The sequence below is a fragment of the Aquila chrysaetos genome, chromosome 7 (genome assembly GCF_900496995.4).
Source record: "Aquila chrysaetos chrysaetos chromosome 7, bAquChr1.4, whole genome shotgun sequence".
Classification (NCBI taxonomy): domain Eukaryota; kingdom Metazoa; phylum Chordata; class Aves; order Accipitriformes; family Accipitridae; genus Aquila; species Aquila chrysaetos.
The window spans coordinates 31,136,514-31,161,296 of NC_044010.1; the positions used below are offsets into that span (position 1 = coordinate 31,136,514).

Below are 24,783 nucleotides of genomic sequence, written 5' to 3' on the forward strand. Positions count from 1 at the left end.
TGCCGCCGCTCTCCGCCCCGCTTCGGCTAGGAAATAAGAAAAGCGCTACTGCTAGAAAACCTAAGTGGCTTTCTGAATCCATGACGAAGCCGGCCTGAACGGATTTCCCCGGTCGGGTATCGAGGACATCGCCACATGGCTGCACCAGGACAAAAATCACCTGTGCTAGATACTAGATACGTCGTTCTAGTTGTGTGAAACGCGAGACCAAGCACGCACTGCCTGTTCGGGGCAGAAAACTAGATTTGATTGCGATTCACGGCGCTGGCTAGGGCCCACAGGGGAGTATTTTACTTCAGACTCTACGGCAGAAAGGCACCAATCCCCTCACCACCAAAAAATGGGCAGAAGTTTTCAGCCCATGCTAGACAGATGATCCTTTCCAAAATACAGCTCTGAAGGCCACTAAATAAAACGATGATGGATTATAAAACTAATCCAGATGCAAAGCTGTTTTTGAAGGCATGTGGCTGCCCTTAACGGCAATCTATGCATCACCCACACGTCATCTAGCTGCACGGGGCTTGAGCTCACCAGAGCAGAAGCACCTGGGCAGCAGCCTGAGCTGGCGGGGCTCCTGGCGTGCCTCTCACCATTATTAGCGCTATAGGAGACCACAGGCAGCCTTAGCAGCAAAGCACACACGACTTCCCTGTCGAAGCTACAAAGGAAGAGGTGAGCACCTGGCAGCCTTTCCCCCCAGACCCGGGGAACCTTGCTCTCACACTCAAAACTACTTTCTGCTTTCTTCTGTCGGGGGCTGTGCAAAAGAGGAAGCAATTGCTTAGGGAGCCTCATGAACCCTCTTGTTCAAGCACATGCAAATCTGAAGCCAGCATTATTAAAGAGCATTAGAAAATGCTGAGACATCTCAGCCAGCTAAATGCACCAATAGGCAGCTTAACACCCAAAGTACAGACAGGCGCTTCATAACCTGACCCAGCTGAAAGACTAAGACCACTTCAGCAATAGCTAGCCTTAGTCTATTGTACAAGGGGTTCAAAAGGCATTTATATATGTAGTTAGGAGCAACGTAGCTACTGACAAAAGATCTAGTAAAATAAAAACTATACTATAAAAAGCTTTCTTCTGGAGTGTTGTCAGTGGTTGTGCCTGTTTTATTGAACCTTATTTTTAAACTCTTACTTTGTTTCCTCTGATCTACTTTATTTTGTAAACATTTAAACTAAAATGAACATCGGGGGAAAAAAAAAAGGCAGCTGGGTACAAAGCTTCAGAATAAATGTCAAACTAACAGAGGATTCACATGCTTTAGACGTGTGTGTACACACATGCATAAAAGCATCAGTTATTTTCAAGGCTGCATTACATCACATTAGTAGTAAAATAAAATTTACTCATGACTTTATATGCTTCCCTTGCATCATTTATCAAGAACCTACAAGTCCAGTGAATGACAGAAGATAGATTAATCATGGTTCTAGATAATCAATTTTCACTCAAATGTTCCAACTTCCTACACTGTTTAAAGTACTAGTGTCCACTGTTTGAGCCATCCGCACAGTGAAAATGAATAGCACAGCTGAACAGAAAAAATACTTTTGCTCTCAACTAAGAGCAAGTAGGAAGCCACACGCTTTGAAGAAATTAAAACAGCAGTTCCTTCCATACTGCTGATTTGCAAATGGTTCACAGTAATGGAGAATGTTGGATAAACAGATTTGAGCAGTGCTAGGCATAGGACTGAGGTTAAAAGAGGGGAAGTGAAAGTGCACAGCATAGGAAGGTCTTACTGGAAAGATATCAAAGATAACATTACAGTAACGAGATACATAAAGTGCCTCAAACATCTGAATGACACACTCATATCAGCTTAAGAACTCTAGATTTACTAGGTTTACTGCCTGTAAACAGTTTGCTAAAAAGAAGAAAATTATCTGTGGGGAGAACTCTTACTGTCAGTACCATATCCTTCCCCTCTGGCATCCTTGCCAGTTCTGATGGTTTTGCCTGTCTTTCTATTAAATAACAATTTAAAATGTGGATTAAAGACTTTAAATGTACCACAGAAAGCACTCAGTCTCAATGCAGTCAACAGCAAAAGGTAAATATTAAGATGACTATTGGCAGGGGCTGGAGAAGGGAGGACTAATAAAAACCACCAGATTTTTTTTTCCCTTTAATTTCTTACGGTTGAAAAACAACAGCAACTGATGTTGCCTGTAGATGTTACTGACATTTGTAATTGGGGCAGGGCAGACAAGTTTTGTATGTCAAGACTGCCTCTTTAGAATTTGCTGATGGGAACATTCTGCTCAAGTGGATAAAAAAACCCACCCTTAAGTCACAGGAGCTTCACAGACCATTTGTGCTGAGGTACAAAAGATCTTCAACTTGTGGTTACAGAATTATTTGAAAGTGTACACTAATTTACTTCTCAAATACATTATGTTTCTTTATCTTCCACAGGCTTAGAAATCAGGAAATTGTGTGTCAGAACTGGATGACTTGTCTTTTTCTTGCTTGATTCTTCTGAACTATTTCCATAGAAACTTTGGCTTCATACAATGGGATTGGTTCATCCAGCTGAGGCCTAAAATGGAACAATATGTCAGAAGTGTCTGGTGAGCATGCACAGATCAACAGAAATATTGCAGGACTACTGCTATAGACTTTACTTTCACTATGTAAACTTTACTCCTTAAACAAAATAAAAGTTTTACAGCTTTGCTTGGGTTCACAGAAAAAGGGAAGAGCCCTAAAGCAAACAGGAAACAGAAGTTAATTAAAAGATATCCTTCTTACAGGGGAAAAAAAGGAGGGGGGGGGGGGGAAAGGTGGTAGTGGTGAGGCTTTTGGTCAACAGAAATACAGTTACCCTGCGTTAAGAGAAAGGATCTTCCATTCCCACCTTATTATGGGAGTCTTCATATCTAGTGAAGCTGTCACTCTTCTCAGCAGAGTATGACAGACCTACCATCTTTTACAGCCAACACCATTTCTCAATCAGATGCAGAGCAGCCAGACATATGCTCTTCCTCCACCAAGAAAAGAATGTGCTGCCTCTGTTAAATTTTGACATACAGCATAATCATGGGGTTTACCAAATTTCCTTGTGCTTAGCCTGCTATATGGTCTATTTCTGCTTGTAATAAACTGCTCTATGTAAACAATGTGAGGCATCTTTTCCTGAGCATCCCAATATAAATATGCAGTAAAGTGCTGGCAAGAGTCTTCTACTCTAATACTGAATTAAAAAAAATAAATAAAAAAATCACATTTCTCACCTGAAAATGCTACTTGATAATTTCTCCATTATATCTTCTAAGATGGGTATCTAAGAGGACTGTCAAGGTAGCAACGTATCTACAGATACATCTTTCTATAATCACATTTGCTGGCAAGAGCCCTGTATTGATACAAAACCAGCAGAATGAAGGCAAAATGAAAATTAACCTTAATTCCAATCTTTATATGAGTTTTATGCACTTGTTTATATATCAGAAACCTCCTTTCCTGAAATAGTATGCAGAAATGAAATATGGAAAACAGAATTTTGAAAAATAAAGCAAAAGGGTTAAGATTGACAAACGCAGCCTGTACTAGTACAACATTAATCAATCAGAACGGCAATTGCATTTTTTGTGCAGAATGAAGATGACGGACTTAGCAGTACCAGTTAACTATCCCTACTATTCATATAGACATCTGCGGTAAAAATAAAGTTGGGAACATAGTAGAGTCTGTAAATTCTTCGAGCACCACTGCACATCTGTAAGGGATCGTTTGAGTTAATGACTAACACTCATGACAATGCAACAGATGAGTCTTTATATACAGCTCAAAAAATGATGTTCCTTCCTTCATTTTAAGAGCAATCTGGTTAATATTTGAAGCTCAAGCCGTTTTAAAAAGCGATCACCTTGTGATTTCTTCAGATGTTATTAATGCCATATGCTCAAGAATTTCACAAGATACACAGATCCAAAAAAACCCTCAAAACCAAAACAGATTTTTCCTTTCAACTTTAAAGCCTGTTGTGATAAAACGTGCTGTGGTTATTAAAGATACCCCAGGAGACAATATAAGAAATCTTACTGTTTAGTCAGCTTACTTTTTATGTGAGTAACTACTCAGTATGTATTCAACAAAAATACCAAACTAAAACAATTCATGACAATCCGCATCCCATAAATATTTCCTTAGTGTGCCTGACCCTGCCTAATGTACTTTGCAGTTTAGTGGAGGAGGGGAGGACTTCCTTGCAGTACAGTTAGTCGTTTCACAAATATAATGACTTAATCCTCACCTGCCTCTGCCATTCTGCTAAACTGCAAAAGTGATTCAGCAGATCTCATAATCTGCAGTGCAGTACAGAACAGGGAGGGTCCTTAAAGCCGTAACAGACAAAGCTTCCATTACTGGAACTGATCCACTGAAAACTGTTATGCTAGTAGAAAGCTCAGAGTCCAGCTGCTTAAGACCAAATGTAGGTAATGCAAATGAAGGAGGCATTCCTCTTCCCACACCCACATCTTTGCTCAATAAATTTAATGTACATAACATTGCCTATAAGGAAAAGGTTATGAAGCCAAAATATTTTAACTTTTACAGTTAAACTGATTGCATTAAGATTTACAGATGATGCATCTACTGCCCAAAAGAACAAAAAAAAACCATTTCAAAATGTCACATGCATAATATAAAAACTTATAGAATCAAATCTTCAATTAATTGGTTCAATCTTGAACCAAAATACTGCATTTTCTCCAGAATGTGCGTTTTCTATTTCAGCACTGCTTTTAATGAAGCACACAGAGACATATATTTAGAAGGAATGCAGAGACTGGTTTAAAACATGAGTGTATGTTATATTTTAGTTACACTGTATGCTTAACTGTGCTGACCTTTAAGCCTGTGGTTACATGACTGAGTAGAAGAAAATCTATTAGTTGGTTTCTCAGCTATATTTCCATCCACTCATATTAGCAGTCAGTATTCAAAATGACCATCAAAAGGATATAGAGATACTTCCCTTGCTGTAGATTGGACAAGTTCCATATCTCATCATTCAGAAAGGAGACTGTGGCTCCTTTAAGAAACAAGGTATGGCTATCTGGAGGATCCAGCTTAAACAAATTGAAGAAAAATGTTATTTAGTTATACTTTCCTATACAAAAATAAAGGTTAAATGGTTATTTTATATAGATGGTTAAAACAAACAAAAAACCACCCCTCACCTATTCTTAAAACTTAGCAAATTTGTAATATTTACAGCTTTAAAATGATACTTTTCTGTCTTGTCAAACTGTTTAATACCCTGAGCCAAACAAAATAGGTCCTTTAAAATGTCAGTACAGCCAAGCTATTAACATAACTTACTATCATGTCCAAGACGACAGCCCCAAAATTGCCCCAAAGGAAAATAAAAACATTTATTATCAATGCTGTATACTTCCCATTTTCTGGATGTGGAAATTTTCTTAAGTGAAAACTGATATTATTTAACAGTGAGGAACCCTTCAGTCATGACAGAAGCTCACAGACACATCCACATATATATACTGTGGTACAAACTAACTTACTGACACAGTATCTTTACCTGAAGATTTTTTTCTGTTGTTATCCAGTGACCTCCAACACCAAGAAGAGTAATGATATCATGCTTATGGGGCAGCAGCTGTGATTTTGAAGTTGATTCATCTTCAGCACTATATAATTTCACTGGGGGGTAGGGAGAACAAATTCATTTGAGCTCAGAAGAAAATTCTGTTCAGAATGAAATGCCCGTCTCTTCCTGTACTGAAAACCACATATCTTGGGATTCTTTACAGTCCTACGTCTTCAGATACAAATGAGTTGCAATATATGCATATGAATACAATGAAAGATGGCTGTCTGGAACAGCACTACAAATCAATTAGGCTGTTAGTCACATGAGAATATCTGAGAAAGTAGAAGATTAGGAAATTCAATATATGTTTCTTTTAATACATTTCAGTGGAACTCTAAGAAGTTCTTCAATTATTTTAGCTAAAAATAGTAACTTCCAAGTTTTCAACTATTCCAATTGTTTTAGAATACAGGTTGACAGTACTGGCAATTATGGCATAATTTTTTATATTAAAATAAGGTAGCATAAACGATGTCACAGCTCTACTCTTTAAACACATTTTTTTTCTTTTCAGTTTTAAATAGAGGAAAATTTCAGACAAATTTAGCAGATGACTAACAGTATTAGATGTTTCCACTAGAGGGTGATATGAGGAGATCTTAAAGAAGTCTTAAGGAGTTCTATTGAATAAAGATACATACATTTAATTGCATGAGAACAAGCAACTAAATGTAATCGTTTGAGGTGATGCAGCCTCCACCTATATTACCTGGAAATAATAATAAAATAATTAAAAAAAACCCTAATGGTGCTCTGCAGACCAGATTTTCATCAGTTACACACCTCCAGCATCTAGAACAATGTCCACTCCCAGGCCACCCGTTTCTTCCAAGCAGCTTTCTGCCACATCTATCTTTCCATTTGACACATCTATCACTCGAGCTAGAAAAAGCATTACATTTGGTTAACTACAATATAAAAAAATGTAGAGTTTCCATTCAGAGCAGAACAGAAAGTTTTTAGTTTCTGAAAGTATTGCAAGCAATTTTGCAGCTAAGTCAAAAAAACTCACCAATAGTTTTTTTCACTTTCCAATACAGTGCAAGATCAACACCAAAAAATATGTATTAGCTTAATGCAGAAGTAAAACTCACAAGTCTGTTTAGGCCAAAAAGGATAAAGTATGCCACTATAAGAATTAGAAAACCTTCAGTAAGTTCATTCTTTGCTATTATTCTTTTCTAAAAGCACCTTCAAAAACAGCAAGTTCTGGAGTGACTAGACATGTTATTGAAGCAAAAGAGAGTGGCCAAAAGATAAGGAGGCACCTTATTTCACATCTCCCAACTTTCAAATTTTATCTGTCAAATAACCATAGCAGTAATGCTTTGGGAGAGTTTTCCAAGCATAGCTTTCTTCCCTTACTCTACATAAAACCCACCACTTCCTGCCAGTCCCTTGCAGAGCCCTTCTCTTGCTTCCATATCATAGAGGGAAACAAAAACCTATTCTCCCTGGTATGGAGCCCTGTCTCCCAGTGCAAGCCAGAAGTAAACATGTAAAAATGCAATAAATTCAGTGCCTTGTAAGTGACTGACTTGACTATTCTTATGATTCCAGCAAGTCTTTTAATCTTACTATATCCATCTTTTCTTTAAAATAACGCTTAGTAACATCATTACTTATCTCACAGCATGGATAAACTTATTAATATATTACTTTCTGCATGATGTTTTTAACCTCTAAGTGGCTCTCTGGGTCATTAAACAGATATTTAGATGGAAGCATTTACATATCCTCTTGAAATATTTCTGAACTGAAAGTCACTAATACATTTTGTTCTCATATATCTATAACACCGTATTTATAGACGGTTATAAAGGTAAACCACAGAATCAGGAATAACTAGGGCAGAGAAGTAGCAGCTAAGTTTTTTAGTTTTGTTTCATAATTATGAGAACAAACATTTAGAAACTAAAAAGGCCAAAGACTTCTCAGCAAAATGATAATTGAAATAATGTCAAATAAATTTGAAGGTACATTTCCAAAGCATAATGGATTAAACTCAAATTTTCAATGTGTACTTACCCACTAAAGGCTGCCGTATACCTTCTTGAATTTAATCATGGGGGGGTGGGAAGGAAGGGGAGAAGAAAAATTGCAAGAAAATTAAGGAAAGTATTAACAAATACTCAGTTAATGCTTTGGGGTTTTGTTGTAGTTTTGTGGGGTTTTTTTGTTTTGTTTTGTTTTGTTTGTTTTTTGTTTTTTTTTTTCCCTTCCAATCAAATCATAAGATGCATTCAAATTCTTAGGTCAATCATTCAATTTTTTCACTGAAGTCAAATTATCTGGCTAAAGAGAACACACATGGTCATAATTTAATAGAGGTGTCACATTAATTTAATGATGATAGTCACATTTCCTGTATGCAAATAAAACCCCATAATATCCTTTTCTTATTAGTTTCTTCAGTCAAGAAGTTAAAAGGTTTTTCTTAACATGGCAATTTGACATGGTATAAAGTTTCTGCAAATCGTTTCACCTTCTGAGAATAATTCTGATTTAATAGACCCAAAGGCTGACTATCAAAAAGAAAGGCAACAGTTTAATCAGTTTGACTATTTTCTGATTTGTTTAGCAAAAATTTCCAGTTTTGTTACTTAATACAATAGTTCAAGAAGTACTCATCAAAATCCTATTCAATTTTCTTCCTAGCAAAATGTTGTAACAATTTCTCTCCACTGTGGAAAAGGCTGTGCAACAAATTATAATATAATTTTCTATAATCCTCTGTCATTTATACAAAAATTCTCACAAAACATTTGTAAATTAGTTCAGTTTCTTCTTCTGTGACTTGCACAACTTCTAAAGTAACATTATTCTGACGGGCAAAAAGGCTTCAGTTTCTCTCTTCTTTCATTGTTGGTGAGAAGTAGAAATATCAATATTTCCACAACTTGCTACCAGAGTTTACTCTCACCCAGTAAGTTCAGCTACAGAGTTTAAAAACTGTCACACAAAAGATCTGCAACTTGGTTTATTGAACATGTTCAAGAGAGCCATTAAATCACTGATGAGTTCTTACCAGAAATATATTCCCTGAAAGCTCAACATTGGTTTTAAAGAAAAAAAAAAAAACCCAAACAAAAAAAACCAACTGCAAACTAACCAACCAACAAACCAAAAACCAAACAACAAACCAAACCAAAAAAAAAAAGAAGGGGGTAACCTAGGGAACAGAAGAAATATATATGTGTGTATATGTATTTTATTCTTCTGTTCTCCAACAGAAACTCATCACGTTATTTATGTAATATTCTGTCTCTAGTCTGACACATGGGCATTAAAATTTAAAAATTTATTATAATCCCCTCCTTCATACTATTATTATATTTACTCCAGAGATTACTGGAGACATGCAAAGACCCCCATCCTGTTGGTCTAAATATGAATCCTTAAACATTAACAGGAACTTCTACTTCAAGCACTGGAATCATATTTGTTAAAAACAAAACAAAAAACCCCAAAACGCAAAACCAGTGGCTTTTTGCTTTCACACTCAAACTGTTTCTCTTCTTAATGCTGTACCCAGGTTATATCTCTTTATTTAAGGTACAGTTGCATTAAATTTTTTTCCCCTAATGTTTATGTTCCACAAATATTTGCCAAACTGCTAAACGAAACTCCTATTGCTATAAAACAAGCACATACATGAGCAATATAAGCAATGGCCTTTTCACGACAAAAGATGGTTATTTCAGCCATTTTATGAAGCAGCTAGTTATGCTATACACTGATAACACAAACTGCTCTTCATTGGCAACTGATAAGACTCTTGCTAAAAACTAAACAAGAAAACACTAAACAAGCACAAAACTGAAGAAGCCTCCACCAACAGACATTAGGAGCCAGCATAGATATAGCTAGTTACACTTGGGTTACTTAGAGCACTTATTTTGTATTAACATTCATATAACTTAAAAATGCCAGCAAAAAGTAAATGCACCAAGCAACCCGAAGTCATATTCATATGTGCTGACAGGACTATGATATTCAAATTAATTGCAAAGTCCTTTTTTAGCTAATAAAGTTTTCATATCATTAGCAAAATATACCCATAAAATATTACAAAGTGAGGTTTAAGGTCTTTTGTATTTACTCTTTCACCCCGTAACAGCTGGTATATCAAACCTCTACATATCAACAGCATTCACAAAAATGCTTTATGTTCTGATGTCTGTAATGTCTACTATTACAGTAAAAAAGACTTCTGAAATAAGAAAAGGAGAAAATAGCTTTTTTTGTGAAGTTGCAAAAAAATAGAGGTAATATAAAAATCTACAGAAATAAGTCTGCCAGGTCTTAGAAGAAATTATTAGATTCCCAACACAAAACTTTGCAGTTCCCTGTTGAAGACTGTTAAGGTCAGACAGCAAAAATGTCTGTCTCCCTGCTCTTGTGTAATAACCTCTGCATAGCACTCCACTTCCTGCTGCATTATCAGCACTCCAAAGCCACTACTGGAAGAGCTAAATACTCACTTGGTAGGCTGGAAGTGAATCACTCCCCAACGCTGCAGATGTGTGTGAACGTGCAGCCCCAGAATGCACATGCACACTGTGTTGTCTCTGTGCTTCCACTGCCAGTTCTGTTCTTGGGAGCCAGAAAGGAATTAAAATTGACAAGAACTCTGTTCTCTCTGTGTCTGAAGAGCAACTCTCTGGCTTATTTCGTCCCTCTGCTAGCTTACTGTTCTTGAGCCAGCAGGGAGAACACAAGGACAATACTATGTGCACCTGCATATCAGCAATGCCTGGTTTCAGTGAGTCACTAAGAGCAAGAGAGGAGATTTGAAAACTGCTCTAATTCTCCATTTGGAAAGCCAAGATTGCTAACAATATTACTATGCAAAACAACAAAGGAGAAAGGAGTCAGATTCGGGGACAGTTAACCTTGACATAATCTTTTTAATCAGATCTCAACTTAGCCCATATATATTTTGATTGATGCAACTGTAATATATGTAGACGTGATAACTGACTACACAATGCTTTCCCCCACAACAGCATTCTTATAAGGGACACAGCTACTCTTACGTATACTTCTTTGAATGACAACAAAAATCATATACTGAAAAATAAACTTGGTGATTATACTGTTGCAGTCTTTGCATTTTGAGGAGGAAATACCATACACTAGTTTTAACCTTGTGTTCACTGAACAGCAAAGTTCATGGACTGCAATCAAACTGGACTTTGCAATGCCATCCTTTATTTTAAAACTGTCTGAATAAAGACATATTCTACTTTCCTCCACTCTGCAGCATCAAAATAAGAAAAAAGTTTGATCAGGAATGATGCTAGTAGCTTCTACGTTGAGTATTTTCCCATGGTCCAAACAGCACTGTTACTTTGAGGGAAAAACCCCAGAAAACTTCAATATCAAAGGGCAAGAAATGGAAGAAGTCATAGATGAATGCAACTATTATGTCTAATGCAAAGCTCATTTAGAAAATAGGAAAATGCAGAGCCTTTGAACATCCAGCTGCAGTTATGACAGTACTTGAAACTGAGCTGCCACACAGCTTGATAAAATACTATTAGAAGTAATTTGAGTCTGATGAATACTGTATCTCAAGTATATGATTACATCTGAACTCTGGCTCAGGCACCTAGATTACATACTGTGATACTGGTGATTTAGTAATGCTTTCTTCTTTTTCACAAGCAACAATTTTATAAAGTGAAAAGACTTCTTGAGTAGTTAGGCCAAAAGCCAGCACTCAAGCACTATTCTGTGAGATGGAAAATACTGAGAGACAGTCATTACAATTTAAATGAAAAATAAAAATTCCATTAAATACACCTAAAACAGAAATTAAATACCTATGGAGTACAGAATAAATTTTAAAACTATTTAGTTAGACTATTTATAAATTTGTATTTCAGTTTTCAGCTACTAAGTCTCTAGAATAAAAAGAAAAAAATATATATTTTGAGACATTTTTTAGCGTAAACTTTAGCACTGAAGAATATAACTTACCCACAGGAGGTCTAAGCCTCTCCAGGTACTGCTTATCTTCAAGACTGTATGCAGTAGAGATTACTTTAGCTCCCCTATGTTGTGCTAACTGAATAGCTATTGTACCAAATGGCTGCAGAAGAAAAAAGGTGGATCAATTTTTTTACAGCAACAATTTGATGCCATTTAAGAAAGATTATATTGCAAAGGACATTCAGGAGAAGTCAGGAGAGTATCCAGAAATGAACTTACTCCTTCAGTAAAACACATCTGAACCAAGAATATTAATATTTCATAGATCTGCTTCTGTTCTAAGTGAGGCCAAAAAAGTCTTTTCATTGACTGGGAAGCTCTGAACAAACTTTCAGTAATTAACTAGTTCTCCTCTTCAACAAAACAGCTCACATTCTACTTTAAATAACGCAAGTGCCATAACTGCAATTTTAACATATAGCTTTGGGCTTGCTTGCTTGTTGAAGGAAGAAGTGCTACCAAGGAAAAAGCCCCAGCCACATTTACATGAATGAATCTTGGCTGAGGCAAGCTCCACATCTTCATTAGCAATAAAGATTGCAGTAATGCAAATGAAATTATTTATATCTAAGAGAAGTTAAAAAGCAGTGGTGGGAAAAGAATAAAAAATTAAGGCACTTTCCTCCAGTTATACCTGAGGGCTTAGGGTAAAACTATGTCAATGTAAATCACCAGAAAAGAACTACCTCTCTTCACTACACATACAACATGTAAAGGACTGTATTCTTGGCTCAGTATCTTATGTGGGAGGGCCTTTCTTATTAATGCATTAAGTTAAGGGTGCTGCCAGGAGTAAAATACAAGGCTTGTAAGATTAGTATGTTGTAAGAAATCCAATTGTTCTGATGATAAGACAGTTATTTATGGCAGAGGTAAACATTCTGTTCTGAAATTGTTATTATTGCACAGTTGTTACCTACACTTGCTCCATCCATTACAAGGACAGTTTTTCCAGGAGAGACTTGGGAAAGGTAGTGTAAAGCTGTATATGCTCGGACACCATCACGAACAGTCCCAGCCGCTTCAACCCAACAAACTTTTTCTGGTTTACGAACTAAGTTTGGGGAAAAACCAAACAAACAAAAAAAACAGATGGGAAAAAAACCAGCAAGTCCCTGACATTTCACTCAGAGTGATTTTTTAGACTTCATCGATTTCTAAAACACGAAAGAAAATTATATAAGTCATATCATCTACAGGTGTAATTATGATCTATTTCACAAAGGCAATACTGCAATGTTTGTGGCTCATGGCAGCATTAGGTCAGCTACATGGAGTCAAACTGGAAAAGGCAATTGTCATTCCAAGAATAATCAGTTTGCTTCTGCAGCACTCTTGTGAGCAAGTTCAAATACAAATACAGTATTTAAACAGGAAAAAAGAAAAAAAGACACACTTCCTACCATAACCGCCTGACAGAAATTATCTGAGGAGGTCTCTTCACAAAAATAATTCTGACACAGAGAACATACAATGCGAGTTCCAACTCATGAGTTCCTAATTCTCTTTCTCTATAGGTTAGAATCTTCTACTTCATAATCCATTGGTATAAACAGCTTCTGGAGGTTATAACACACTTTAAGAGAGATAAAGGTCATGATAACATTATTTGTCACCTCCGTTTTCTGTTGTCTCTACCTACAAGACACTTAACAGTTTTCCTATTCTATCCACACTTAAAAGCCTGGGGAGATAATGTTAATGAAGTACTCTGTTAACTAGAAGTCACAAGTTCAAACACCATTTTTACTGTAAGCAATTTACGTGATTTAGCAGAGACCTTGATACTAAGCTAGAAAATCATCATCGCCCAGCTGAGACTCTAGCATAGAACTGAACTAAGTAAGCACAATCCTCTTGAGGCACACTAGAAAGGTAAGACTGGAAAAGTTTGGTCCGGCCCTTTAAGCATAAGGATTGACAGTTTAGCTGAATTGGGGAACCTATAAAACAACATGAGCAATGCAATCACCTGGGATCATTTATCAGTGTGCTGGAAAAGAATTCTAGGGATCATTACCAGCATCATCACTTTGTGTGCTAGTTCATACTACTTAGCACAAAGTAAGCTACTGAAGGTAATATGAAATCAGAAATATTTTCTGCCTATAGTTACTGTAAATAGCGATAAAGCAGCACAGACATCTATATTTCATTTTGCTTGATTTGTACTTTTAAGTGTTAGAAAGAATAAACCTTATTTTTTCATCTCCATGAGTCCATGACCTATTTTGCAAAAACTGTCATAGCTAGTCAGGAAGATTTCATCTTCAAACAAGTCAACATAAATAATACTTGTTTGCCTCTCATATATATTAAAAAAAACATGGAGAGGATGTTTTACGATATTTTACACAATAAAAGTAAGGATTCGGTTTTGGTACAAACAAATTTAAAGCAGTCACCTCAACTACACAGGCTGAATTCATGGACAGTCACAGAAACACAATACAAACTAATCTGAGCAAAAGATTAGCTTGCTCAAAGTAACACAACAAACTGTTGGCAGAAGCACAGAGATTCCCAAATTTAGTATTCTACACATTAAAGCACTCTATACCCAGAAAGGGGGAAACTAGAAACTCACAATAATTGAAAAGAATGTTTCAATACTAGGTTTTCCCCGATCCTCATTCCCTGAAAATTCTTTTCTCCAGCTTCTGTTCTGCTAATTTTATCCCATCTGTTAATCCAGTCCCAAGTGATATTCCTAAATTGAGTCAAAGTGAGGAAAAAAGCAAATTTCTCCTCATTTAATTTTGTGACAGATGAGGTGAGGAAAAAGTAGAAAGACAATGAAGCAACAAAAAGGGAAGTTAGAAGGGGGGGGTGGGGAAAGGAAAAAAAAAGAGAGTCAGCTTATGTGGTTTAGGCAAAACATTAACCCATTGAATGATAACAGCAAAGATAAAGCCCTTGAGAGTACATAGTATTCAAAGGTTCTATGAACAGGTGGAGTAGACAGAATGTCTGAATGTTGCTGTACAGAATAAGTTTGCCCAGAGGTCCAAGTTAATTAGCTCCCTATTAGAAAAGCTAAACTGAAGTCTAAAGGTACAGTAAATGTAAGTATTAGTAAAATATATGAACTACATACCCAAATAATGCTCATGAACCAGAATAACTTCACAAAGACCAGACTCTTCAGAATCCAGGGGCAAAATTCCTGAAAAAAAAATTGAATATAGACCTTTAATTTCAAACAAGCAAACACTATAACCAAAGCAAGCTCCTAATGAAATTACTAGTCCCACTTGGTCAGTTGCCCTCTTGTCAGGTTTATGACAGGTTAAGAAAACTTGGCAAGGTAACAACCTGTAATATCTATGGGCACAGTGCACAAGAGGGTTCCAAAGGTGCTCCAAAGAGAATTTTGTGGTTGGGGAGAGAAAGAATGGGGACACTACTGAGTGCTTTTTGCTACTGGTATGCTTAATTTTTGTCAGGTCATGTCTGAACTCATTTCACACTGCTCTCACACTAATGAGTGCTCCTGTTTCTCCTCTGAGCCATGGCTAACAAGAAAATCAAGCTCTCATATTGCAGATGGGCACAGACCAAGCCACACTACAGATACCTCTACTCTTCCATCCTAATTATGTGTGTTGTTAGCAAAGGCAGCAAAAAAGGGACAGAAAGAAGCAGAACAAGCAAGAATGCATGAATGCAAGTTTTAAAAAGTTGGAAGAGAAAAGAGGAACTGAAGGAAAATATAACACACATGGAAGACAGAGAAAGCAAACACAGAACAGGCAGAAGAAAAAAGAAAACCATCCTGGTCATAACAGTGCTTTTTTCCTCCACTGGGCAAAGATGATTCATGAACAGTAGGTTCTGGCAGCCAATCAGTCTTCTGAATATATGTACCCTCTATCCTCAGTAAAACAGTATCTTTTTCCCCTCTCTCATCCAAATCTTATACTCCATTTAGACCAATGCAAGGGCTTTGGCTTAAAATCCTTAGAAAATTTGGCTAAATCTCTCAACGGTTTATCTATAGAAAAATACAAAGTCTAAAGTGGCCATCTACAGCAGCTATTGTGCAATTAGGAAATAATGCAAGAACGGCAAGAATCTCAGAACAGAACACACTTTCTTACAACATCACTATCACTTCTGTCTTACTTTTGTAACTTAAGTCATCCTCTAATCCTTTAATTTAGCATGCAAAATATAAACATGTATGAAAGAATGTCCCTAAGAAGTATCTCTTCTATCCTAAAGCATCATTCAGATTTTGATGATTAATACAATATCATATTTCAAGTGTTAAGAAAAATTTCCTTATAGTAAACTAAAATAGCCTTAGCACCTAAACCAGTTTGCATTCTAACATCTTACTATAGGTAAAGCAAAACACAGAATGAATAGTACACGAAGACATTCCTTTTCTTGACAGACACAAAAGTTCAGGAACAAGTCACATTATCTGCTAACACTCAAGACAGCCTCCAAGGAGTTATGATACATTGCTGTCAACTCACATTGATTTCAGGGTCTCTAAAACCACTCACAAAAACATGACCCTTATACTAAGGGAAAAGCATAAGGCATCTTAAAGAACCATGCCCCTTAGTATACCTCACAATGCTTACAGAAGCTCCAACATGAAGTATAGACCTTTATTTTAAGTATGCTATACACATCAAGCATCTGATACAAATACAAAATCAGATTTTTCACCTTACTTGTCAGAAATACTCCACATAGCATAGGGCTTTTGTGCATTGATTATTTATGTATTCAGTAACAGGACATATGGAAGAACTGACACGCAAAGTGGCTAACCACCAGTAAATCTAAACAGTTACGTTTATATTTAGGTTCATGTTGCCAAGTATTTGAGGCCAATTTAACTGTCAGAATATTTTTCCCTGCACTTATTTTAATGAGGAACTTGGCATAGTTGATTGCTAAAAGATTCTGAGAGCAACAAATAAAACTGACTGTAACTTTGAAATAAAGTCAAGAATGTACCTCGAAACAAAAGATTTTTGCCTGGTCTGAGGTTTTACTACTGTATTTTTCTTAACCAAACCAACGATTATGTATTAGATAATACATTATATAGACAAAGAAGTCCCCTCTGGAAGATTAAAGAAGGATCAGAAAAACTTTAAAAGCAAGAAACAACTCTTGGTATGATTTTAGGAATAGATTAATTATTTAACACACTAAGTACTTCCAGTGAGCACAGTACTATTCCTACACGAAAAAGAGTAGAATCATTAATAGGGACTGTATTACCATATTATTACTCTTAAACTCAATAAGGAGTATGTACCAGGACTACACTCTTTGATAGAAGGACAGGCTTTTTTGTAAAATTCAAGTAGAAATATTTTTATGACAATTGTATATTTTGGGACAGTTTGATGTTATTAAATACAAAGGTAACCAAAGCATTTGGCAGTAGCTCATTTTCTTTCCAATCTGATCATTCATTAACTAGGTATAAACTTACAGCAACGTAACTGGGAAGTGTGCTTGTTAGGAAAGATTTACCATAAAAGAAATATTTCACTCCTATCTTTTGTCTTTACAGCATCTATATTGGATGCATAAGGTTCAACAGCTGTTTGAAAGGGAATGCTATGAGATTTCAGTATTTAAAGAAGTGGGTTTTCCTTCTTTTAGGGCTAAAAGTATTTAATGCTGTTTTCTTCATTTTCCCATTTCCATACATGTAATTCTGACTTTTCTGTACCTGCATTTGCAAACATTCAGTATTGAAGAATAAAAACCACAAACAATAGAAGTCTCAGACAAAATGAATCTGCTTCTTTCATGACCCAAGTAGAGATTCCATTCCCTTCATGTCAGATTTACTCTGAAGTAGCTCAGTTGATTCAAACTACTAATTCTATATTTGAATTAACAAAAATGGAATGAAGTCCTAATTCACAAAAACACCCAACCCTCCCACAGCCACTTGGAATATCACTTAGACCTCTCAGGTCCATTGACATGTTGTCAGAGGGTATTTTCCCCCTAACTACTTACTGAAACTGTATTCCTTCAGCTAGAACAGAAGGTGATTGAAACACAAATACTGTTTTAAAATATTCAACAGATGCAGCATATGTCAGTAAGATATTTAACCAAATACTGTTCACAAGAATGATACTATTCATAGTTCAAAGTTAATTCAAATGCAAGACCAGAAAATGCCTGGCCATAACTGTTCTACTTCATTGAACAAAGCAAAGCCACTTCTGTACCCCATAAAATGGAATATTTATTCCCAACTGTAAGGATTACATCTTCTGTGGTGAATAAATAGTTATAATCACACATCTTATTTCATTAGATTTAAGCTAATGATATGAAAGGTCTGCCACAGTTTTACCAGGAAGAGAAAAGCCCGGAACACTTTGTGTGATTTTTGACTGGAAGTCTGTTTTAAACAACAAACAAAAAAAGTACAGTGATTACCACTTGCCTTTCTGATGGGCTTCTCTGACAGTAATATCATAACAGGATCATAAAGCATGGACTTCCTGTGGTTAAATTAGGGGGGAAACAAGTCCACTTTCAAGAACTCTAACATGCAGTAAAAATGAAGATTCTAGAAAATGAGCAGCTTGAATCAGTGTTTCTTTTTAAATGTGGCCTTGTATTTAGCAAAACGCCTGAGTACGTGCATTGCTTCTGGCAACTCAGAAAATCCAGTAGAACTGGTGAACCTACTTGCATGTTTAAGTTAGGACCACTCTTAATTTCTTTACTCAAACAGGAATTGACGTGACTTCGAAGAAACTGAACAGTCTTGAAGAGGAGATTCGTCACTAGCAGTTAAAAGTATATTTTTATAACATCCTCAAGAAGGCAGGAAATATAAGCCTAGACTTTGTATCATCCACAGAAATCAAAAGATACGTATTAATTACATCAAGATGGTGTTGTGAATACAAATAATTATGTGTGTATTCAGATGGTTGCCTTTAGAACACTCACTCCACATGGCTAATTGGACCCAGGTGTATATTCTTAAAGATTTGGTGAATGCAGTAGGACTATGACAGATTACATTAGCTGGGGACCTGAACTTCAATACTTATAACCAAAAAACTTCCATAAGAGAACACTTTTAGAATAGAATTCTCATTTATAAGAGTATATTCATGTGACACTAGGTGAATAATTGAAAAATATATGTCTAATTGTAGCTTTAGCAGTGATTATAACCTCAGCCATTCATTATAAAAAGATTACTAATTGTGTTAGTTGATAAGGTAAGCAAGCATTAACTTACCCACCACTTCATCATCTGGCTGAAAAAAGGTCACCTTTCTTCCAACTCACAAAGAATATATGAAAAGGATGAAAGAAGGTATGAAGATAAATGTTTATAGCTGAAATTGAAGATCCATTTGAAAGCACTGTTTATCACTAGCTCATAAAACTAAAAATATGCCCTGCTAGTGAAAAAAATTTTTTTTCTGTTAAATATGCACATACCGAAACCAAATGTTTAATTCACTAAACTTGGGCACCCCATCCACAAACAGTTACATGCAAGTACACACACGTATATGTGTTTGAAAGATCCAGGCTTTAAACTACACATCAAAGGTGGATGTGTCAGTGAAACACTGCCGAAATTCCCAAACATTATTTTGTCTTCACTATTCCAACAAATAATTTTTACAAATAAATTAAAAAGATTGTTATAGCATGTGCAAGTAATATCTTAAGATCTCAGTATATTTTATTTAGCAAGCTGCCATGCAATTTTATTTTTTTTAAACTCTAAACAGATATGCAGGAATTGCAGTTCAGTTCCTTTTTTTACTTTCATTTCAGTATCATTACTGACTTAGGAAAAGCCTCATTAAGAAAGCAAACAGTTCCTACTATTAAAGGTGTACCACACAAACAGTATTTATTTGTTCTGGATTACCAGACCTTAATTCTTGCTCCATACCCTCACAAGACAGTTATACTAACTTACCTTCCAATACAACTCCAGAAATTTCTCGACCAACAGGTAGAAGCTCCTTCTCCAGTTTAATTTCTGACAGAAGCTAAATGAAAATAAAGGTTACAACATTCTTACTAAGGCTCAAAATTTGCATATTTATTATCATCTTACAATGTTTGATATTCACAGTAAGAAAGTTGGGACATTGCCAAAATGTTATTTGGGGGAAAAATCTACACACATTCCTCATTTAATATTAAAACTTTGCACTGATTTTCTGTATGTAAATTTATAAGCATATTAAAAAAAAAAAAAAAGAGAGAGTTATTAACAGGCAAGCCAAACTGTGACTTAAAGTCAGTATGCAGAGGATGATAAAAGGGATTTACTGTAAGAGAACTCACAAATGACAACTGATCTTTCTCCATAAGTTAGGAACCAAATTACAGGTGCTTTTTATTTCAAGAGATATGTAAGAATACCACATCAATCCTGTGCCCTCTTTCTCAGCAGTAAAGCCATATCCTCAGATGGCATAAATGGAATTGTGCCAATTACTGGCTAAGGCCCTGGCTTAGATCTTCAATGGAAACTGTAAACACCTCTAGCTTTTATAAAAAAAATAAGCAAATACCTTTGTATCTATCCAGCTCAGTGCACAGGCTCTAACTTGTACTTTCACATCGTTGTCTCTTGTAGGAGGAAGGTTTTCCTAGGACAGATTTACAGACGTTACATTATACAATACAACATGAATGTGCTAGTAGGATCCTTTCAAGCTCTTGAAAGGACTTTTCCACAGTCTTTGTTTTAGATTGTTTTGTTGTCACAACAAGAAAATTTTTTTCAATGAAAAGGGAACTGATAGCACAATGAATTTACAACACCGTTTTGAGTACATGTGTATTACTATTACAAACTGACCACTAGACCTTACTAAACTTCAACAGACACTAACATTTTTCTCTTGCTTTTTTTCTGCAAGTTAAATATCACACACTTACCTGAAACAATTTTAGTATGTAATTACCCCCCTACTGTCTGTCTAACAAATAGAAGGAAGCAGATCTTTAATATTAAAACTATATTGCAAGAGTGATAGAGAATTTTAAGAGAATTTTGACATGAATGTCTGACATACTGTACTGACAAACTTACTGAGGGAAATGTCCAAGTAGTCCAGATGATGTCAAAGAAAAGCAGTGTTAAGAACTGGTATTAAGTCTGACAAATGACGGCTACCTCACATACAAAAGCGTTGTACTAGTGAAGCCTCCCCTTACTATTTCAGCTTTCGGTTTTGGGATTGATATCTGAAATGATTTTAAGTAGTTGAGTACTGCTACTTTAAAGTATTTAATCAGCCAAGTCGAGTTCTGGACTGCTGACTCCACACAGCTGTTGAATAGCTACCTCAGGTACTGGAGGCAAAATCATGTATTTCCATGTTATACTGTAGTCTGCAGTGTAGATGTCTGTTGCAATTGAAAGTGAAACACTAACCAGAAATTCACGACAGTGCTTTGTTTCTACTTCTGAAGTTAAGATACATTCTTAAGTGTTTAAGCTTTCTTTGATTTTTTTTTAAACTCCTCCCAAGAAACAGCTGTTGCTTTTCTCCTAGGCTTAGCAACATGAACAGTAACCTCTCTCCAAGGAATACTGAGCTGAACTTTTTCTCACCCCAGCTGAGTTAAACACATGCTGTTACTTTAAAATTGCAAGGCATTTTGCCAGTCAGACTGACCTCCTGCTCCTCAAACAAACAGAAGTGGGTTCTCACTGTTTGTTCCACAAAACAGTTGAACATGTACCACATACATATACCACCATAACACATACAAATACCACATTTCTGGTCTAAAAAAAAAAAAAAAAAAGTAGTTAGATTCTAAGGGTCTTATGTAATTTATGTAAATTTAAGATTATATTGTCTTTTGGAACTATCCTTTTGGTATTCATAGCTCAGTGAACGTAAGTACTGCTACAATGCACGTAATAAATTTGCTTTTCTTTATAAAAGAATACAAGTCTTAAGAACAAAAAGAGATGATGAAATGTTTTTGCTGTTAACTGGTTCCTGCCTTCATAATTTAAATATGTCATTATTATGACTTGACCAAGGTAAACCTAAGGAAGGTTTGCTATGCAAATTCTTCATCCAAGCTACTGGCTTTTCGTTATCTACCTTCTGTTATATTAAGGTCTCCTCAGCCACCTAGCTTTCCTTTTCCTCACTTTTTTCAATATTTATTTCTGTTTAAGATGATGATTCCATAGTGCTGGTCATTACACAGACACCCGGAGAATCAGTTCCTGTCTGAAGAGATTTAAATAGGCAAATAAGCAGACAAATCCTACGCACAGGAATGCGGTTTCAAGATCTGCTTTAGCTTACCTAAGACTGTACCAGAGCTGTCTGGCTCAGCTGTTGCCAGCATCTACATATTCCCATTCCTTTGTGTTGGAGCTAGCAATCATGGAGCCATCACAATGATGTGAACTAACTTGTAACATATTACTAGTATTTACCTGGATAAGTTAGCTGATCCATCTCACCTTACATCTGCATGACTCCTAAAACCATTACAAGGAAGAGAACAAAAATGTGCTGCTGAAAGGTGAACAAACCTTTTCGGCAAAAGCACAATTTCACAATCAGTTTAAGTAGATCTAAGACTGCCCCATGAATATGCACCTTGGTTGTATCAAAATCACCCATCTCATTGCATCCTTCTCTTCAAGCAGTTTGTTAGATGTGCTTAACTACTGGGACTTACTGCTGCCCAAGCAAGATTCTCGCCAGTACTACACTGTTTTGTTTTGACATATGGCTCATAGGTATACTTAGGTACCTATGTTACACAGGTGTACACAGGTACCTATAATAATTTATTTTGTACCTATAGGAGATTTAAGAACACAGATACACATCCTCAAAACCATGTAAGCATTTTTCTACTGTTCAGACACCCATACTGCATCAACTGTCTTGTTGTTCCTTTAAGTTGTAGGAAAACAGGTAGCTAGACAAAGGAGACTTATCAAAGGCTGCACTGTGATCTCAATCCTCACTAAGAGCAAAGAACTCGCAGAAGGAAAAAAAAACCATAAGAGTAGGAACAGTCCAAACACGATAAATTTCTCAAGTTATATTTCTACTTTTTCAGTGACCAGAAAATGCAACCAGGAGATGTGAATCCAGATGAAGCCAGGGTTCATTTGGTATACCTACAAAACTTATTTTAAAAATACGGACACCAAAACTGCACAGAGAAATCTAGCACTGGACTTGCCAAGTGCTGCATGATGATGGTAAAATACACCTCCCCTACTTTCATTTATCTGCCTGTATGTGCAAGGATTACACCAGTTCTTTTTTAAGCCTACAGAAGAGTTAGGTATTTCAATTCCCTTGTGGCATTCAGCCACACTCTCTTCTTTCACTGAATGATTAATAGTGCTATTATGATAGGAACTCACTCTTTCCTGGAAGACAAATGTAATTTCCTCTCCAGGTGAATTCTGCTGACAATACAAGGCCTTCATAGTGATCTGAAAAAAGACACAGCAACCAAGCTGTAATACATGCAATATCTATAGCACAAACAAGTAACTAAAGCTCTACATTACTTTATAAGCAGAACAGTGATTGCTTGCAAGCAACACAGGGCCTATGAGTCCTTCCAATACACAAGTTCTAAAACAGATCAACAGATAAGGCAAGATATGGTGTTACCTGCAACTGATTACATCAGTATGGTTGACCATAATACAGCAAATCCTAGGGACCAAGTATGTACAGCAAAAGGCAATGAATGATACACAGGATTTACCGATTGGTGGTCCAATGCTGTAGATGGGTTGTTTGCCACCCAGGCTGGAAGGCACACACTTTGACTAGTTGAGACAAAAGCAGTGCACGGGGCAATAAAACCAGTACAGGAATACAAGGAACCTTACATATGACTTAACTAAAAATCACAGCTCGGGTTGTCGGTCTCCTCTCCCAACTTGGCATAGGTGGTCCTCAACAAACCAGAGCCTTTTGGAGAGAAAAAAAAAAAAAAAATTCAAAAGTAGTCTCTTCAAGTTACGGGAAAAAGAAAAGCACAGAGGAGACAGGCAGAAAACTATACGGCCATTATATTGCTTCTGGCGGCCAGCACTAACCGCTCAGGGACGCCCGAGGTTGAAGGGACCGCCCCGAGGCACCTCGCCTTTCAGAAACGCGGAGCAGCGCCATAGCCGGGGCCCGGCGTAACCCCGACCGGCCCCGCAGGGAGCCGCGAGCTCGGCGGTGCCGGCCCGCTTCGCCTGGCTCTCGGCGCGCTGCGGCCCCAGCGCCCACACCCTGCCCGAGGACAGCTGCCAAGCTGCGCCCGCTTCCGTTAGTGCCACCGGCCGCGCCGCCGCTATTATTCCGGTGCTTTACCACACCGGAGAGCGACTCGGCGGGAGAGACCAGTGCCTCATCAGCGCCCGCCTCTGCCTCCGCACCGCGACGCCCGTGGCGCCGCAGCCGCTCCTCAGCGCCCGCCGAGGAAACCCGCGCAGAGACGAGGCCAAACTGAGGGGCCCCAACCCCACCCGAGGCACCCCCCAGCGGGAAGAGTTCCCCGGGAGCCAAGACGACGCACCGCCGCCCCGAGACCGGCGGTTGCCATGACAAACCGTTACTTCCGCCGGCGCTCCCACCTCGGCGCCCGCCGGCGAGCGCGGGCACCGCCCCCACGCCCCGCTCCCAGCCCCAGCGTCCAAAGAGGCCCCACGTGAGCTCGCGATTGGCCACGGCGGCCGCCACTCGGCATAAAAGAGGGGCAGGATTGGCTAGGGCGGCTGTCGCTCGCTACAAAAGAAGCAGGCGGGAGCAGGCACCCCTTTCCACCCCGCCCCCAGGCGGCGCAGGGGACTACGCGGCCCAGCAGCCTGCGCGGCGCAGCGCCCGGCGGCTGCCCTGCGTGACCTCCCGAGAGCGGGGCTGGCGGCCGGGACACCGCCGGTGGCGGGGGGGGGGGGGGGGGGGTGTGAGGGAAGGAAGAGATGCTGCCTTGAATTACCCTTATGCAAAATAAAGGGGCCGCCCGCCCCCGCAGGCGCGTCCCGCTGGAGGTGAGGAGGGAGCCCGGCCGCCCCCTCCCCCCGGCTCCGCTCCCTCCCCGCCCAGAGAGAGCGGGCCTGGCGGAGCTCGGATTGGCCGGAGGAGGCCGGGTCCCCGCGGCGCTCC

The 24,783-nt window shown here is 37.9% G+C and overlaps 1 protein-coding gene across 18 annotated transcripts; it reads right to left on the reverse strand.

Annotated features, from left to right (window-relative positions):
* Nucleotides 1-1,100: 1,100 nt before the first annotated feature.
* On the reverse strand, nt 1,101-24,735 carry CRYZL1 (crystallin zeta like 1). Of its 18 annotated transcripts, none has more exons than XM_030020978.2 (15): nt 24,617-24,735; nt 23,532-23,601; nt 23,040-23,111; nt 20,191-20,268; nt 19,587-19,659; nt 18,888-18,932; nt 14,730-14,798; nt 12,553-12,686; nt 11,621-11,732; nt 7,664-7,687; nt 6,419-6,517; nt 5,564-5,685; nt 4,985-5,090; nt 3,249-3,294; nt 1,101-2,554 (listed from the first exon to the last, which is right to left on the reverse strand). In XM_030020978.2, the coding sequence occupies exons 3-15, from the start codon at nt 23,103-23,105 to the stop codon at nt 2,455-2,457; spliced, it is 1,074 nt and encodes a 357-aa protein (XP_029876838.1). In that variant the 5' UTR covers nt 23,106-23,111; nt 23,532-23,601; nt 24,617-24,735; the 3' UTR covers nt 1,101-2,454. The 18 variants fall into 18 exon arrangements, 16 of the variants coding, with proteins under 16 accessions (XP_029876838.1, XP_029876834.1, XP_029876830.1 ...); XM_030020974.2 differs by having other exon boundaries at nt 23,393-23,601; XM_030020970.2 differs by having other exon boundaries at nt 23,520-23,601; nt 24,617-24,734.
* Between the last annotated feature and the right edge of the window lie 48 nt (nt 24,736-24,783).